Source organism: Rhinopithecus bieti, unplaced genomic scaffold (genome assembly GCF_001698545.2).
Source record: "Rhinopithecus bieti isolate Rb0 unplaced genomic scaffold, ASM169854v2 scaffold_315, whole genome shotgun sequence".
Classification (NCBI taxonomy): domain Eukaryota; kingdom Metazoa; phylum Chordata; class Mammalia; order Primates; family Cercopithecidae; genus Rhinopithecus; species Rhinopithecus bieti.
This window is the reverse complement of record NW_016803481.1, coordinates 4,206,132-4,221,740: the sequence shown is the minus strand read 5'-3', so window position 1 is coordinate 4,221,740 and position 15,609 is coordinate 4,206,132. Positions and strand designations below refer to the sequence as shown.

General features: G+C 37.7%; 1 protein-coding gene across 1 annotated transcript in view; it reads right to left on the bottom strand.

The window, feature by feature from the left end:
• Positions 1-15,609, bottom strand: part of EBF2 (EBF transcription factor 2) — a 208,962-nt gene that overhangs the window by 9,750 nt on the left and 183,603 nt on the right. The window contains exons 11-14 of the mRNA XM_017885421.1: positions 11,536-11,624; positions 9,810-9,875; positions 9,550-9,727; positions 6,809-6,994 (exon numbers count right to left, since the gene is read on the bottom strand). Of these exons, the coding sequence (XP_017740910.1) occupies positions 6,809-6,994; positions 9,550-9,727; positions 9,810-9,875; positions 11,536-11,624 (519 nt within the window). The remainder of the gene's footprint in view (positions 1-6,808; positions 6,995-9,549; positions 9,728-9,809; positions 9,876-11,535; positions 11,625-15,609) is intronic.

Sequence of the window (15,609 nt, the reverse complement as noted above, 5' to 3'; positions counted from 1 at the left end):
TAAAATGACTTAAGGGAAGACAAAAGCCAAGTGTTGTAATTTCTAAGAAAAATAAAAACAATTTACACGATGAAGTACCCCACCTCTTAATGTCAGATACTCCACCAAGTTACATCATGCAAGACGACAATTTTACCTTCTATGTTCAACTTAAGAAAGGGGTAAACTAGAGCACACAAGGGCAAAACTCTTAAATATAGCACCTGATAGTTTTAGGCACTTGTGTTAGCATAATTCCCAGAATTCTGAACTGTCCGAGTCACATGACTTGATAAAAGTATTGTTGGAGCCTAATGACCAAGCCCAGCAGTGCTATTTCTTGCTTCATGTTTTCAGTGTACCAACTGTCCTTCAAAATAAATTTGAAAGTGAGGACATGGGCGAGACGTATGACTGAACAACCAAGTACAAGGTGAATTGAAGGTCAAATGTTCTGATGTCCATGGACGACTCCACCCTCATTTCCCCTCCCTCCCTATAAAAATATATTTTGGGCCGAGTCCACCCAATTGCCTGTATAAAACACTTAAATAGCACAAGTCCCATATGATGTCTTTTATAGCTGAACTAAAATCCAAAGACTTCAAAAGGAGAGCTTTCTCTAAAAACTTCTTATCCTTAAAGTAGTCTTGATTTAAGGAGCTATGCATCTGAGTACATCTGTCTTTCCTCAAATATGGATTAAAAGAAAGAAATTGGAAAGGAGAACAAAGTTCTGGAAGAATGTAATACTTGAATATGTAAATGAATAAAAACACTGTTGGGTTAATTCACATAAGAAGATAGGACACAGGGTTAAGCATGAGGAGTGGGTCTTATTCGTGGTTCTGAGCAAAATCTCCTCTAGCCTTGGGTTTGGCATTAGTGAAATAGAAAAACAAAAGACAAAAAAGTCCACAAGCAAAAAATCCCCAACTTTTCATTTTCTCTAAGGTACAGAATTAGAGGCCAAAGAAAAGCTGGGGGCCCTTATTCTACCACGGTCCCCCAAATGCTGTCTACAGCAGCAGAACCTCCTCTCAGACATCATCATTGAAGAGGTTTGTATAATGTGAATTAGGCATTCACACATACTCCATTCCATTTATATTCAGCAAATGACTCACTAGTACAGATAATTATTTTCTAATAACAGATTTCAGCGGAAAGTAGGGCCCATTAGATCAAAAATGGTTCCCTTGCATTGGGAGAGGAAACACCTCAAGCTTTACTAAGTGACGTGGAGGAATTGTTGCAGAGTTGAGTAAGCACATGTCCGTTTTAAATATTTCTTACAATTTTGTAAAAATGCCAAAATGCATTCAAATGAATTTAAAATTCAGTGCAACTATAATAAAAATACTGAAAGGAATTGCATTTCAGCAAACACAATTACTATGTTTATCTGTTTCAAAAAACAATAACGCTGTAAAAGACAGGAAGTTTTGTTTAAAATCTTTTTTTAAGTAGTAAGAGGCACTTATCTTCGTCAGTGAAATCAGCATTGTACTAGCACAGAAATAGGCAGACAAATCTTTACAGCAAAACAGAGTTCAGAAACAGACCTGGGTATAGACGGGAATTAATACTTAATAAAGGTGACATTTCATATTAGTAGGAAAATAAATGCATGGAAAAATACACTAACCATTTGAACACTAAGTTTAGAGTACTTTTTCCTGTTGAACACCAAAATAAATCTAAGTAGATTAAAGAGTTATTTTTAAAAGCAAAATTGTAAAAGTGCTAGTGAAGCTATTAGGATGGTTAGAAGTTTACAAGATAGATTTGCCGCATAATGAAAACTTCTGCAACAAACACGAAAAGGCAAATGACAGATTAAGAAAAATATTTGCGATACTTATTTAGATATGCTTATATCCTCAGTAGCTCATAAGTTTTCCTAATTGGAGAAAGAAAACGCCCCAAGAGAAAATAAGCAAAGGACACAAAAAAAGAAAATCAGGAATAAAATGACCAAGAGAGACTCGTATAGAAACAATCAAACTGATTTGTAATAAAATGCTAATTAAAACAGTAACAAGATCTTATTTTCCACTTACTAAATAGAAAAAGAAAAAATTAACAGGGCGGGGAAATATATAATATTCTTTCTTTTCTGAGGGAAGAATTAACCTCTCTGGAGGGTCTTTGGCAATATATATCAAAGTATTTTAAAATGTGCACATCCTTTGACCCACTAATTTAATCTCTAGAAATTAATCCCAAGGAGATAGTCATGACTGTGCCAGAAATAATAGGTCCAAGGGCATTTTTATAATAATGAAAAATTGGAAAATAACTTAAGTGTCCTGCAGTAGGGTACACTGTATTTAGTATACAATAGAATGCTATGCCAATATTAAAACTAGTGTTGTAGAATATTTAATCACATGGAAATATACACCTCTTCAGATGAAAAAAACAGATTACATAACACATATTAAGCCCCCTTTAATTTTTAGAAATGCAAATAGCAACAGTCTAGAAGGACGTGATATACACCCAAAATTTTAGCAATGGTATCTCTGGCTGATGGGATTATGAATATCCTTAAATGTAGTGCTTTCACTTGTCCATATCTTCAGAATTTTCTACAACAAACATGTTACTTTTAATACACGGTAGGAGAAACCAGTAAAGGTTATTACATTTTAAAAAGGGAAAATCTCGATTTCTTTGGGAAGAAATAAATAATACAATCCTTAGCAATAGACATACTAGCATTTACAAATAATTTTAACTTTCCTCTTTCATTTAAGGCTGTACTGCCTATAAACAAAGTTGTCTGTTACTCTAATACCAACCCCACCTATTAAAAAAAAGAAAAAGAAAAAGCAAGAGATGAATAAATCCTCACATTCCTGGGAAACACCTGATGATTGTAGTCAACTTTTAAAAGCAAACACTACTCCTCATATCTCTGTTCCCTATTCTTACGATCTGGGTCTGCATCACTGAAGGATTTTATGGAGCCCAGCTTCATATCTGTGACTTTGGTAATTTTACTGCTTTCCTTCCACCCTCTCTTTCATTGATCTTATGGCAGAATCTCATTAGTTGTGCATCAGAGCAGACACTGCAATTTTCAAAATGTATCTATCCATGACTGGAAGACTATCCTTTAAAAATTAACAATGGTTACCTCCGCATAGACACAGAGTATGCCATTTTCTTTCCTCCTTTTACCTATACGTGCTTTTCAAGTTGTCTGTAATGAGAATACTATTATTTTAATAAGCTTTTTTGTTTTCTTTTCTGAAGAAGTAGAAATATGTCAGAATTCAAAGAGGTTGTTCTTACGGTGGGAGTATGCGTTCTTTTAAAAATTATTTTTATACGTTCTACATTTTCTGTAATAATCATTTAATATTTTACAATAGAGAATGTCTTAATATTTGTTTTTGAAACTATAAAACAATTGAACCCTGGAGCATGGTCTAAGGCTCTGAACATAATGTAGGAATCTATGAGGACAGGTTGGATTCCTGCCTGTATGGATTCTGTCCCAAACTCTGCATAGGGTTGGTGGCTATTCTGCTTTGGAAGAAGTGGTCCCTATGGGTGTTACAGGCTTGTTAAATAGACAATCTTTTGGGACTGCAGAGAGAACCATTTTAAGGAAAGTTGATTGCATGTACTTCCAATTGAGAATTTCTCTGGACATCTATCTCTCTATGGATAGGGGCCAAAGTAAAGACAAGTACGTTTGGCCCAGAAATCTCTGTGAACATGGAGAGTTAAGGAAAAAACACTTTTCTTTGTACAAGAATTGATTGGCTTGCATAGTCTCAGCTGGAACTCACCGGGCACATATCCTCCTTTGCATTGAGCCATTGCATTTTTTGGAGCTAAGGGGTCTGTCAGCATTTCATTATAACCCCCTATTGTCAGGGGTTTAGAATTCAGCCATAAAAACTTGCACTGAGCTGGAACTTGGCACACTGCTACTGCCAGGAAGTGAAGTTTGTATGTAAAATTGAAAAAACATCTGTTTGACCATTTTGAAGTAGTGCGAGAGCAAAACAGTAAAGATGCAGGTTTCTGATACTCTGCATTGGCTGTCATGCAAGTCAAGTTTGACCAAGAAGCTTGGCTCTATTTCTTTCTTAGAGTCTCTGGCAAATATTTGCTCCATGGCATGGCCCAGCCACATCAGATGCATTTTTTAAAAATCATAGAATTGTGTTTTCAGACGCAAGCAACTGAATTGACAAAATATTTTCCCCGGGGCTTTTCTTTTTTTTGTATTTCCCAGAGAAGTAAAGACTTGGCTGGCTAGAAATACAGGTCAGGTGCTATTGTAATGAACTCCACTGGGTAGTCAGTATTTGTGGAGTAGGGGAATTTGATTGTAATGAATGCACTGTTTGGAATTTCATTCCTAGCCTGGAACTTTCAGACCCTCCCTCCAAAAGTGAAGGTGCAAACCATCACACCAGATTCAATAGGTACAGGGAGGAGGTCTTCTCCAGTCTCTCTTTCTCTCTCCCAGTTGGGCAGGTTGCCTTCCTCTTTTCCCTGCTCTGTGTCTACCATTTCATTTTAATGGGTAATTTGAAGATTTGGGGTGTTGTTAGTTTTCTGGTGGCAGGGGCTTGGGTGATCATGAAAGAACAGAAGGAAGTTGTTCTGGTGGGAGTGGGAAGGGTTTCTCTCTACCAAATGAATTATTTAGGAAGAAATATTAAGCAATTAACACCTAACTGGGCATTTTCATTCCTCTTTTTTTTCTTTCTTCTCCATCCTCTTCACTACCACACTATATACTGTATTATAAAACTGATCATTTTTTATGTACAAAACCAAGTATGATTCAACCTTATTCATATCTACATAAATTATGATTGATATGAAATTGCCACTTCTATAAATCAAAAATGGTCAAATAGAGGGAATTTCATATGGTTTAACCTAATATTACACTATAAATACATTAATTCTTACATGATTAATTTAAAAACATGGTATTCTGAGTGTGATGATGTATTCTAGTCCCCTTTTTACTACTTACTATGAACTTTCAAGTCATTTAATAATTCTTCATCTCTTACAAGGGATAATGATAAAAATGATAGTATCCATGTCACAAGGTTGTCATGAGGCTCTGACTGGACTCTAGATATCAACATGCTTTTTAAGCTGTAAAGTGGAATGTAATTGTTAATTCATCTTATTATTGTCACTGTTATAACATTGTTTACACAATGGATCTCTTGCCACTGCATTATTTGTAGGGGTTGTTAAAGATGTGATCTCTTTACTACACCAGACACCTTCTCCAGGAGAAAGCAAGGGAAAGACCTCTCCAACATCTCAGGAACAGAAATTGCCACCTTTCTTCTGAGCTACTTTAAAAATTAACGTGTGGACATAAAATCTTATAACAAATAGTGTTTCTCTCTTTGCTTTAGCCTCTTGTAAATTCAGAACAAAGTAAACGACTCCCTTGAGCAGACCAAATGGTATTTATGCTGGCCCTGGCATTTTAGAATTTCCTGAACCATATTTGTTTCTTTTAGCTCAGTTTCTTGTTAGATTGTTTTATACTTTCATACTACCTATTTGACTGCAATAATTCCCCCAAACACTTTTCGGAACAAGATAAGGTAGAAACAAATCAAGCAATCATTTATTTCTCCAGACTAACTGTTATCTAATGAACTTGGGCCAACTGACAAGACACAAGATAGAACTCACGTCTTTGCAGTAACAAGATTTTCATTGTACTGGAAGAACTGACCTCTACTACCGTTAGCTGCTGGTACTATGTCTTTATCTTGCCATGTAGTGTAGAGTATATGCATCGAACTGATAATCCAGAAATAGCTCATAGGTGTGTCTCCCCAGGGAACCAAAAGTCCAAAGACTGTGAAAGGCAGCTTCTGTGACATGTCAATGTGACGTGGCTATGTGCTGCCCTTGACATGTCCTTGCTCCTGGCACAAGGGAACCACGTGGGGTAAAAAGAGGGCAAGGTGCAGAGAATTGCAACAAGACCCAGCATTTCAAGAACACTCTACTCAATCACTTCAGCCTCTCCATGTCATCTTGTCCCCTGGCCTAAAGTATTCCCTAGGTAGGTTTGGAAAATGCACTCTCTCAGGCTCCTGGGACCATTGTGTAACTTCCCGGCATACCTCCCGAAGCAACCCAAATGGGGTTTTCACAACTTCCCAGAGCAGGGACTTTGCTGCTAGACCACAGATTAAGATGAAGAAGTTCTGTCTCAATATATCACATGATTGTACGCAGTCAACTTCCACCTCTCTGGAGGTACTGAAGGGAGGGGAAAACCAGGTTGCAAAGTCAAAAAGAAGCATGGTGCGATATACAAAATAACTCAAAGTCATCAGGACTATGCCTAAATTATTACCCTGCTCTATTCTAGCTATGTGATTTTGATTAAGTCAGAAAACTGTAGCAAAGCCAACTTCCTTGTCTATAACATGAAGATAAAGTTCTTATCAGGAAGTTCTTATGGGGATTAAATATTACATCTGAAAGTGCCTAAGAGTGCACATATTGTTAACAGAAATGGAATCTTAATTCCTTGCTCCCACTTAACACAGGCCACACATGCTCTTTCTCTATAAAAAGGGAATTGTTTCAATCCTTTTCTTTCCCCAAAAGGCCTTGAGTAACCACGTGAGCCAAAGTCAAGCTAAGGGAAAAGAACGAAAGGCAGGAAGGACGCTTAATCAGGAAACTAGGCTGCTCCCCGATGACTTAGGAAGATTTACAAATGCAACTTTCTCCCAAAAGGCCGAATAGTAAAACCCAGAGACAAAAAAGCATGGGGAGCCAGAGGTATAGAGAGGTCACTTACTTCCATAAGGAGAGCCGGTGGGTGAGCCATTTAGAAATCCTGGTGATCCTGGAACACCCAGGTTGGCCATGGGGACATTGCTGTAGCCATTCATACTGTTGCTGGAGGTACTGTAATTAGACTGTTGAGGCGTGGAGCTGGAAGAGTATCCCCGCGGAGAGATGCTGCTTGTGTTGCGGATGTACCCTTGGCAACAAAGAAAAATCCCAGGTAAATCAACAGGCGTGCACGGTCAGGCCACATGTGGCTAGCACAGGTCTGCGTTGGCCCCAGGCTATAGAATGCCACCAGGTGCCCTGGGCAGTTGTGGGAAGTGAGCAGTCCATCTTCAGTTTTTGTTTGTTTGGTTGGGTTGTTTTGTTTTGTTTTGTTTTTTGAGATAGTCTTACTCTGTCACCCAGACTGGAGTACAGCGGCGCGATCTCAGCTCACTGCAACCTCTACTGCCCAGATTCAAGTGATTCTCCTACCTCAGCCTCCTGAGTAGCTGGGATTACAGGCACCCTGCCATCGCGCCCGGCTAATTTTTGTATTTTATTTCACCATGTTGGCCAAGCTGCTCTTGAACTCCTGACCTCATGATCCACCTGCCTTGGCCTCCCAAAGTGCTGGGATTACAGGTGTTAGCCAGTGTGCCCGGCCCATCTTCAGCCTTTTATACCTTCCTCTCTCTTCCCCATCTATGCAAGGCCATGCCCGTGCTACTCCCCTTCATTCAAACCTGCACTCAGCACCTCCAGCTCACACCAAGAAGCGAATGACTAATGGCAGTGTGGAGTTCCCTCTCCCAAATCATACTTCATATGACACTGGAGTCCAATGAGATATGATTGGTATCACTGAGAAAAGCAGTCTGTGGTCAAGTTAGGCTGGGTAGATGTTATGCACTGTAGCCATTTCTTGATGATTCATATGCAGAAGGCCCAGAGAATAAACAAACTGGTTTAACTTTGCTAGCTTAAGTGTTTGCCAAATTTAACATGTCATAGCATCTTTTGGTGGGGACTGGAGGGGAAAGGTATCTTAACCTCTCTGGGGCCACTTGTATTCTATGGAACACAGTTTTAGAAATGTTAGTTCAAAGTTGTTGCCATGCCCTAGGTGCAAGTGGAGGTCAATTTCATTCAAAAAGTGTTGATGAGTTCCCCTAAAATGTGCTATTCTTTGACCTAGGACTTTGGGGCATCAGCAGTGAGTGTGGGGGACCCAGCCTATGCCTGGAACAGGGGAAGGAGTGAGAAACCACAGCTCAGAAACATCTCATGTGTCCTGGAATAAACCACTTTGGATTACTGTCTCTCAAACTATTTAGGAAACAATCCAAATGTGTTACCAAATGAAAAACAATTTGACATTTGGTCTATGGGCCTCATGTCTACAAAAACAAAAGTAATAACATGCCCGGCCTTTTTTTTTTTTTTTTTTTTGAGACAGGATCTCACTCTGTTGCCCTGGGTGGAGTGCAGTGGCACAGTCATGGCTCACTGCAGCTTCAACTTCCTGGACTCAATCTATCCTCCCATCTCAGCCTCCCAAATAGCAGGGACTACAGGTGAGCACTACCACACCTGCCTAATTTTTGTATTTTTGTAGACACAGGGTTTCACCATGTTGCCCCAGGCTAGTCTCAAACTCCTGAGCTCAAGCAATCTGCCCACCTCAGCCTCCTAAAGTGCTGGGATTACAAGTGTGAGCCACCACACCCGGCTCACCTACTCTTTTGTAAGAACTCACCCTGGGCAAAAACATGAGGAATTCTCTTCCAATAAATAAAATTAGAAAAAAAAACTCTCCCAATGTTAACGACCTCATTAGGAACATTTACTCCTTTTAAAAATGATTTGTGACAGATTTTGACTTAGCACTTCAATAATCAATCTCAATGTAAAGATCTTTGCATGGTCTGCTTTACATGTAAAAGCACAGTTGTCTTTATATTTGTTTGTTGTTATATATATGAGATAATACAAAATAGAAGTTACCAAATAAAACCAAGCCATTCACTCTTGGCTACCAGGAAGAGAAATTTGGGTATCATAAATGATAATGGCAATAATCAGCTTCTTTCCAGTATTCAGTCTGATCATCACAATAACAGAAGCATAAATTTCTTTTCAATTAATACCTGTAAACCTATTTTCTATAAGCCCAAACCTTTCTAAATTGATAATACTCAATCCTTTTTTTTTTTTTTCTTTTGAGACAGGGTCTCGCTCTGTTGCCCAGGCTGGAGTACACTGTCACACTGCACATGTACTCACATGCAGCCTCGGCTCACGTGCAGTGTGCCAGCACACCCCACTGCTTCACTGCAGCCTCGACTTCCCAGGCTCATGTGATCCTCCCACGTAGCTGGGACTACATCTGCCCACCGCACCTGACTATTTTTTATAGAGATGGGTTTTCACTATGTTGCCCAGGCTGGTCTCAAACTCCAGGGCTCAAGCAATCTACCTGCCTCAGCCTCCCAAAGTACAGGGATTACAGATGTGAGCCACCACACCCGGTAGTAATACTCAATCTTCTCCTTAAATATTTCCAGACATTCTACCTGGTACCTAAGAAGCTCAAACTCTAATAATGTACCATCTATAATCTTGAAATAACACAATCTATGATTGTATTGCCTATCTGCGGACACACTCTGTTGGACCATTATGACTCAACCTCTGACTCCATCTACTCCAGCAGAACTTTTAAAATTAGACATATTTGGATTTTGACTCTAAGAAAAGTGGTACCTTGATTATTTCCTTGTGTTGACTCTGAGATGCTGACCCCAAGCTGGCTGCCATAGGAGTTGATTCCCATCATGCCACTGTGTGCTGGGGAGCTGGAGAGGGCTGGAAGCTGGCTGGGATTCCTGGGGACGCTGTAGAGGGCTTCAGCAATGTCTGCAGCTCGCTTCAAAATGATGTCCTACAAAACAGCAGGTTAATGTGAGCATTCTATCCAGCATAAAGTGCAAAACTCACGAAAGGGTAGGATGTGAGTATCTCACCTGGTTATTGTGTGGTGTGCCATAAAGAGCTTCCACTAGATCTGCAGCTCTTTTCAACAGCATTTCCTGGAAAACAAGTGAGGGTGGGGTATTGTCAAAGGCAAAATCCAAAATGGCAAACAAAAGAAAATTATAGGCAAAAATGAGAAATCCACACACCCCTCCCAAAATGTAAGTAATTAGTCAAGAGGTCCTATATTTGGTTTGACAGGTAAAATACAATTATACATATAAATCTCTCTATAAATACCTATCTATCTGAAATTTGCCTCTATAAAATGGCGCTATAAATGATTGTGTTACCAAAACAAAAAACAACCCAATTGAGAGTGGAGTTGATTAAAATTAATAATGTCATGGAAGTTCTACTAAATGCTACTTTCAGCCCATTCTGTTTTAAAAATCTGGGTCTCTAATTAACCAAATATTCTTAAAATGATTGATGGATTTGAGTTTAGCTCCTTGCCAAGGAGTTGTCCAGAGTACTGAAATGATCTTGGCAATGCCTTCTGCAAAATTTTATTCTAATAAAGATGAATTCTTTCAATAATATTTCCCCCTGTACATTTTAACCAGAGAGAATTAGTAATCACGAATCCCTTTCCTCTCATTTTGCCTTTTCCACCTCCTGTTTTTTACAACCTTTTAAATTGCTATTAACCTACTTTCCAGATATCATCTAATTTAATGGTGGGGCTAGGGATTTTTCCAGGAGGAAAACAAAGGTGTGATGTAGAAGCAACTGTGGTGCTTAAATTTTATTCACAGTATGGAAAAGAGAACATGGCATTTTATAATTTGTGTGTTTAAAGTGCAAATATAAATGTGAAAATTTAATAGTTTCTCATCAGCTAAATGACAACTAATAAATTGATGCACTTTTTAAATAAAGCCAACATGGGCCAAATTCATAAAGTAATTTTCATAAGGAAGTTCACTTGAAAGTGATGTATTTCATAGTAATTTTATACAGAGCAATTTTCTCCTCATTAGATACCTACGTACATAGTAGGCCCTCAATGATTAATACTGATTGAGGATTAATGGGTCCCTGAAATTATGGGTAAATAGAAACATTTAAATACAAAGGAGTGGAAGCTTATACTTTTTTTTTTTTTTTTTTTTTTATGAGGCAGAGTCTCCCTCTGTCGCCCAGGCTGGAGTGCAGTGGCGCCATCTCGGCTCACTGCAAGCTCCGCCTCCCGGATTCACGCCATTCTCCTGGCTCCTGCCTCAGCCTCCTGAGTAGCTGGGACTAAAGGCGCCCACCACCTCGCCCGGCTAATTTTTTTGTATTTTTAGTAGAGACGGGGTTTCACTGTGTTAGCCAGGATGATCTCGATCTCCTGAACTCGTGATCGGCCCGCCTCGGCCAAAGTGCTGGGATTACAGGCGTGAGCCACCGCGCCCGGCCGCCGAAGTTTATACTTTTAACGAATTATGCAGATATTTATTTTCATAAAGTTGGCAATGTTTTTAAAACTGAATACTCCTGTTGTGTATCTATTTTATCGGCTCAAATGTTCAGATTTCATATTTCCTCAGAGATAAATACGACCGTAATATATTTCATAGTTAGCAGATATTTTATGTGCATCTTGTATCTAAAGTTTAGCTAAATTTCAAGGCCTAATTAATTTTAATGGGATGTAAATGCCTGCATTTGTCTAAGTTTGCTGAAATTCTACACAAATGGCTTCACATGTCAATTTCCAAAGCACATTACCTTAGCTAATCTCTCAGGATCTCCAGGATGCCTAGGGATGACCTTCTGCAGTCTCTGAAAGCCATAGTCTATGGTGGGTTCATTTAATGCTGAAAGAGAAAAAATCCTCTCTCTGAGTTTGTATCCTGGCCATAAAGCAAACCTTCTAATTAATTCTTCCACAGGTAATAAGAAGGTTCTGGATGCATAACGGATGTAATCAGGGTTTTTGCTATCAACATTGGTTAATTCACATGTAAATTTGGAATTTATAGTACTTTTATATTTTTCTATTAGAATAACATTTCAAATTTTCAGATTACAATTATCATTTCTGCTTTAAGTGTACATAAACTTCTCTGCTCACTATAAAATTAAAATGGCACAAGCAACTATATCTCAATTTCTTATGAAGATAATAAACTACTTTTATATTATTTTCCCTTCTCTCCTTTGTCTTTTTCCTAAGTAGGACTGTATTGACTATTCTTCTAAATATCTTCTAAATATTCTTCTAAATATTTTTCTTAACCAGTCTCTTATTTACATTTATACATATATAAACCTTCTATGAGCTTATTCTCATAAAACCCGTTTTATGCATAATATGCTTCCACAGTTTTCAATTCTATTTAATTACACCCACATCTGGTAAATGTCAGCCTCCCCACCCCACCCCACCCCATGAATACTGCAAATTTTATTTCACTACTATGTTCCCATTAAGACAGGGCCTGGCACATAGTAGGCACTTAGTGTCAGTAATTATAAAATGAGTGAGTGAATGAATTAATGAATGGCGTACTTTAGCATTTCCACTACTCTAGAGTTTTCACGTGCTGCTTTTATTATTTCTCCTTCTTCTTCCCTTTCATTTATTTTCAAAAAGTTTCTTGTTTAAATGTCATGGTTTTAAAATTAATGCATGATTAAAGAAAAAGGTACAAAGAATAACTTAATAATCACCTGCATTGCAGTTATCAGCAATAAACACAGTAATGTGTATTTTCTCTTTAATCTTATTTTTCATATGTATTTTATATATATGTTGCTATTATTCTATGAAAACAATGCTTTTAAAAAACTGTTAAAACATTAAATACAGAAGTAAAAAATTACCGTAAACCCACTTAAGAGATGAGCTGGATTAACCTTTTTTTGCTTACATAACCTACTTTTCATCCACTTAACAATATATCGTAAACTTTCCCCAGGATGATTAACTATTCTTTTATAATATTATTTTAAATTCCTGCATATTTTTCTATGACATGCTCTATAATTTATTTAAATGGCTTCCTAGTATTGGGCAATTAATGTGATCCTAATTTCTCACTATTATAAACATCAGAGCAATAATTATCCTCTGTGCATAACTTTCATTATTTCAATTGGAAAATTCCAAGAATTAGAATTACTGGACCAAAAATTATGATTTATATTTCAGGCCTTTCGGACATACAGTCAAATCACTCCTCAGGAGAGTGTATGAGTTTATTCTCCCTCCAGCAATGCGTGTGCTCATTTTAACTTACATTTTTTTACTCACCAGTGAGGCTGAAGAATTTTTTCATATATTTGCTGATGTTAATTTCTTCTTTTATAAACTGCATGTTAATACTTTCTGCACTCTTCTTTCACTTGTAAAAATACTTTATATGTTGAGATTTTTCATACTGTGGCATCATGTTGTAATATCACATCCCAATTTGTCCTTAAGTATTTTATGTATAGAAAGACCACCTCTACTCCAAGAACTGGTAGGTACACACAAACGCACACACACACACACAAATGTATATGTACACACATATGTATACATATATGAATGCTTAAATTGTTTAACTTATCTGGATTTTACTTTGTCATGTAATGTTAAGAATTTACTTTTGCCACAACTTAATTGTATTTCACAATTTATTGAACAGTTTCTATACATATATTGTTTTATTGATCTATTATGGGTAAAAAATCACTATTGTGGTTGTAATATATATTTAATATTTGATAGTGTAAGTGTCCTTCCACAAATACACAATCTTTAAAACTACATTTTCTCAACCATTCTGGTTTTTTTTTGTTTTTGTTGTTTTTGAGACAGAGTCTCACTCTGTTGCCCAGGCTGGTGTGCAGTGGCTCACAGCAACCTCTGCCTGCTGGGTTCAAGCGATTCTCCTGCCTCAGCCTCTTGAGTAGGTGGGATTAAAGGCACGTGCCACCATGCCCGGCTAATTTTTGTTTGCATTTTTAGTAGAGGCAGGGTTTCATCATGTTGATCAGGCTGGTCCTGAACTCCTGACCTTGTGATCCACCCGCCTCGGCCTCACAAAATGCTGGGATTACAGATGTGAGCCATCACACCCGGCCTTCTCAATTATTCTTATCCATTTATTCTTTCCAGATTAACCTTAGGGAAATTTCAAAAACAATTTCAGTTGCATTAAACCTACGGCTAGAGAGAAAACGGATGGCTTTGCAATAGCAACACTCCACCTTCTTTAGATCCCTCAGTAAACTGTGTACTGCTCATCATATAGGTGCTAAGTTTTTTCTTTACCATTTTAATTTTTTGCTATATATTTCACTTTTTGTTTTTACTGTGAATATGGCTCTTCATTAATCATGCTGTCCAAGAGTTTTATTAGAGTCTAGAAACACTTTTATGTTTTATACATTTGTGCAGGAAGTCCATGGCATAGAGATGAAGACAATCAGCTTTAGAGTTGAGTAGATCTAGCATCTGAATTCCAGCTCCACAATGTATGTGAGCAGTTTAAAATCCATCTTATGGGTTGGCTGTCAAAATCAAAACTATTTCTATAATGTCCCCAGCGTGGTGCTTGGCATATAAAATATCATTTTTTTTTTTTCTTTTGAGACAGGTTTTCACCCTGTTGCCCAGGCTGGTCTCGAACTCCTGGGCTCAAGCAATAGTCCGCCTTGGCCTCCCAAAGTGCTGGGATTACAGATGTGAGCCACTGCGCCTCGCCTATAAAAGATCTTAACCAAAGGTTATTTTGTAGCCCAAACCTCTGACAGATATCACTTTTTTTTCTATTGCTTCTCTTAGGCCTGTAGATTCATATCATCTACTTACAGTGATCATTTTGTCTCCTTTTGATAGATGTATTAATCCCATTTAGTTCTCTTAATCCTATTCTTGTGTTGGCTAAAACTTCCCAAACAGTGCCCCAAAATGAGGATAAAGTTGGATATTCTTGTTTTTCTCTGAATGGGAATGACATATTTTACTAGCAAATATGGTGTTGGCTATTTGAGATAGATATTATTTATCATGGTTCAATAAGGGTTATCAGGACTTCTTGGAGTTTTAGAAAATCACAAACACATGAATTTTCTCCTTTGGCCAAATTTATATATATATAAGATATATATATAAAATATACAAGACATATATATGACATATATAATATATATGACATATATAATATATATAAGACATATACAGATAGAGTTTTTTTTTTTTTTCTGAGACGAAATCTTGCTCTGTTGCCCAGGCTGGAGTGCAATGGCACAATCTCAGCTCACTGCAAACTCTGCCTCCTGGGTCCAAGCTATTCTTCTGTCTCAGCCTTTCTAGTAGCTAGGATTACAGCCACGCACCACCATGCCTGGCTAATTTTTGTATTTTTAGTAGAGATGGGGTTTCACCATATTGGCCAGGTTGGTCACGAACCCCTGACGTCAAGTGATCCACCCATCATGGCCTCCCAAAGTGCTGGGATTACAGACATGAGCTACCATGCCTGGCCTATATTTTATATTTTCTAATATTTCAAAATTAAACATTAATTCGTGGATGTAATGTATCATTTTCTTGGTATATATCTAAATTCAGATATAACCATTAATACCAGATTCAACCATTAATACTAGATTAATATTTCCTTAACACAACTGGCACAAGGATTAAATCAATTAAGTTAATAAGAACAGTGCCTCGTTTATTGCAGCACTATTCACAATAGCAAAGACTTGGAATCAACCCAAATGTCCATCTGTGACAGACTGGATTAAGAAAATGTGGCACATATACACCATGGAATACTATGCAGCCATAAAAAAGGATGAGTT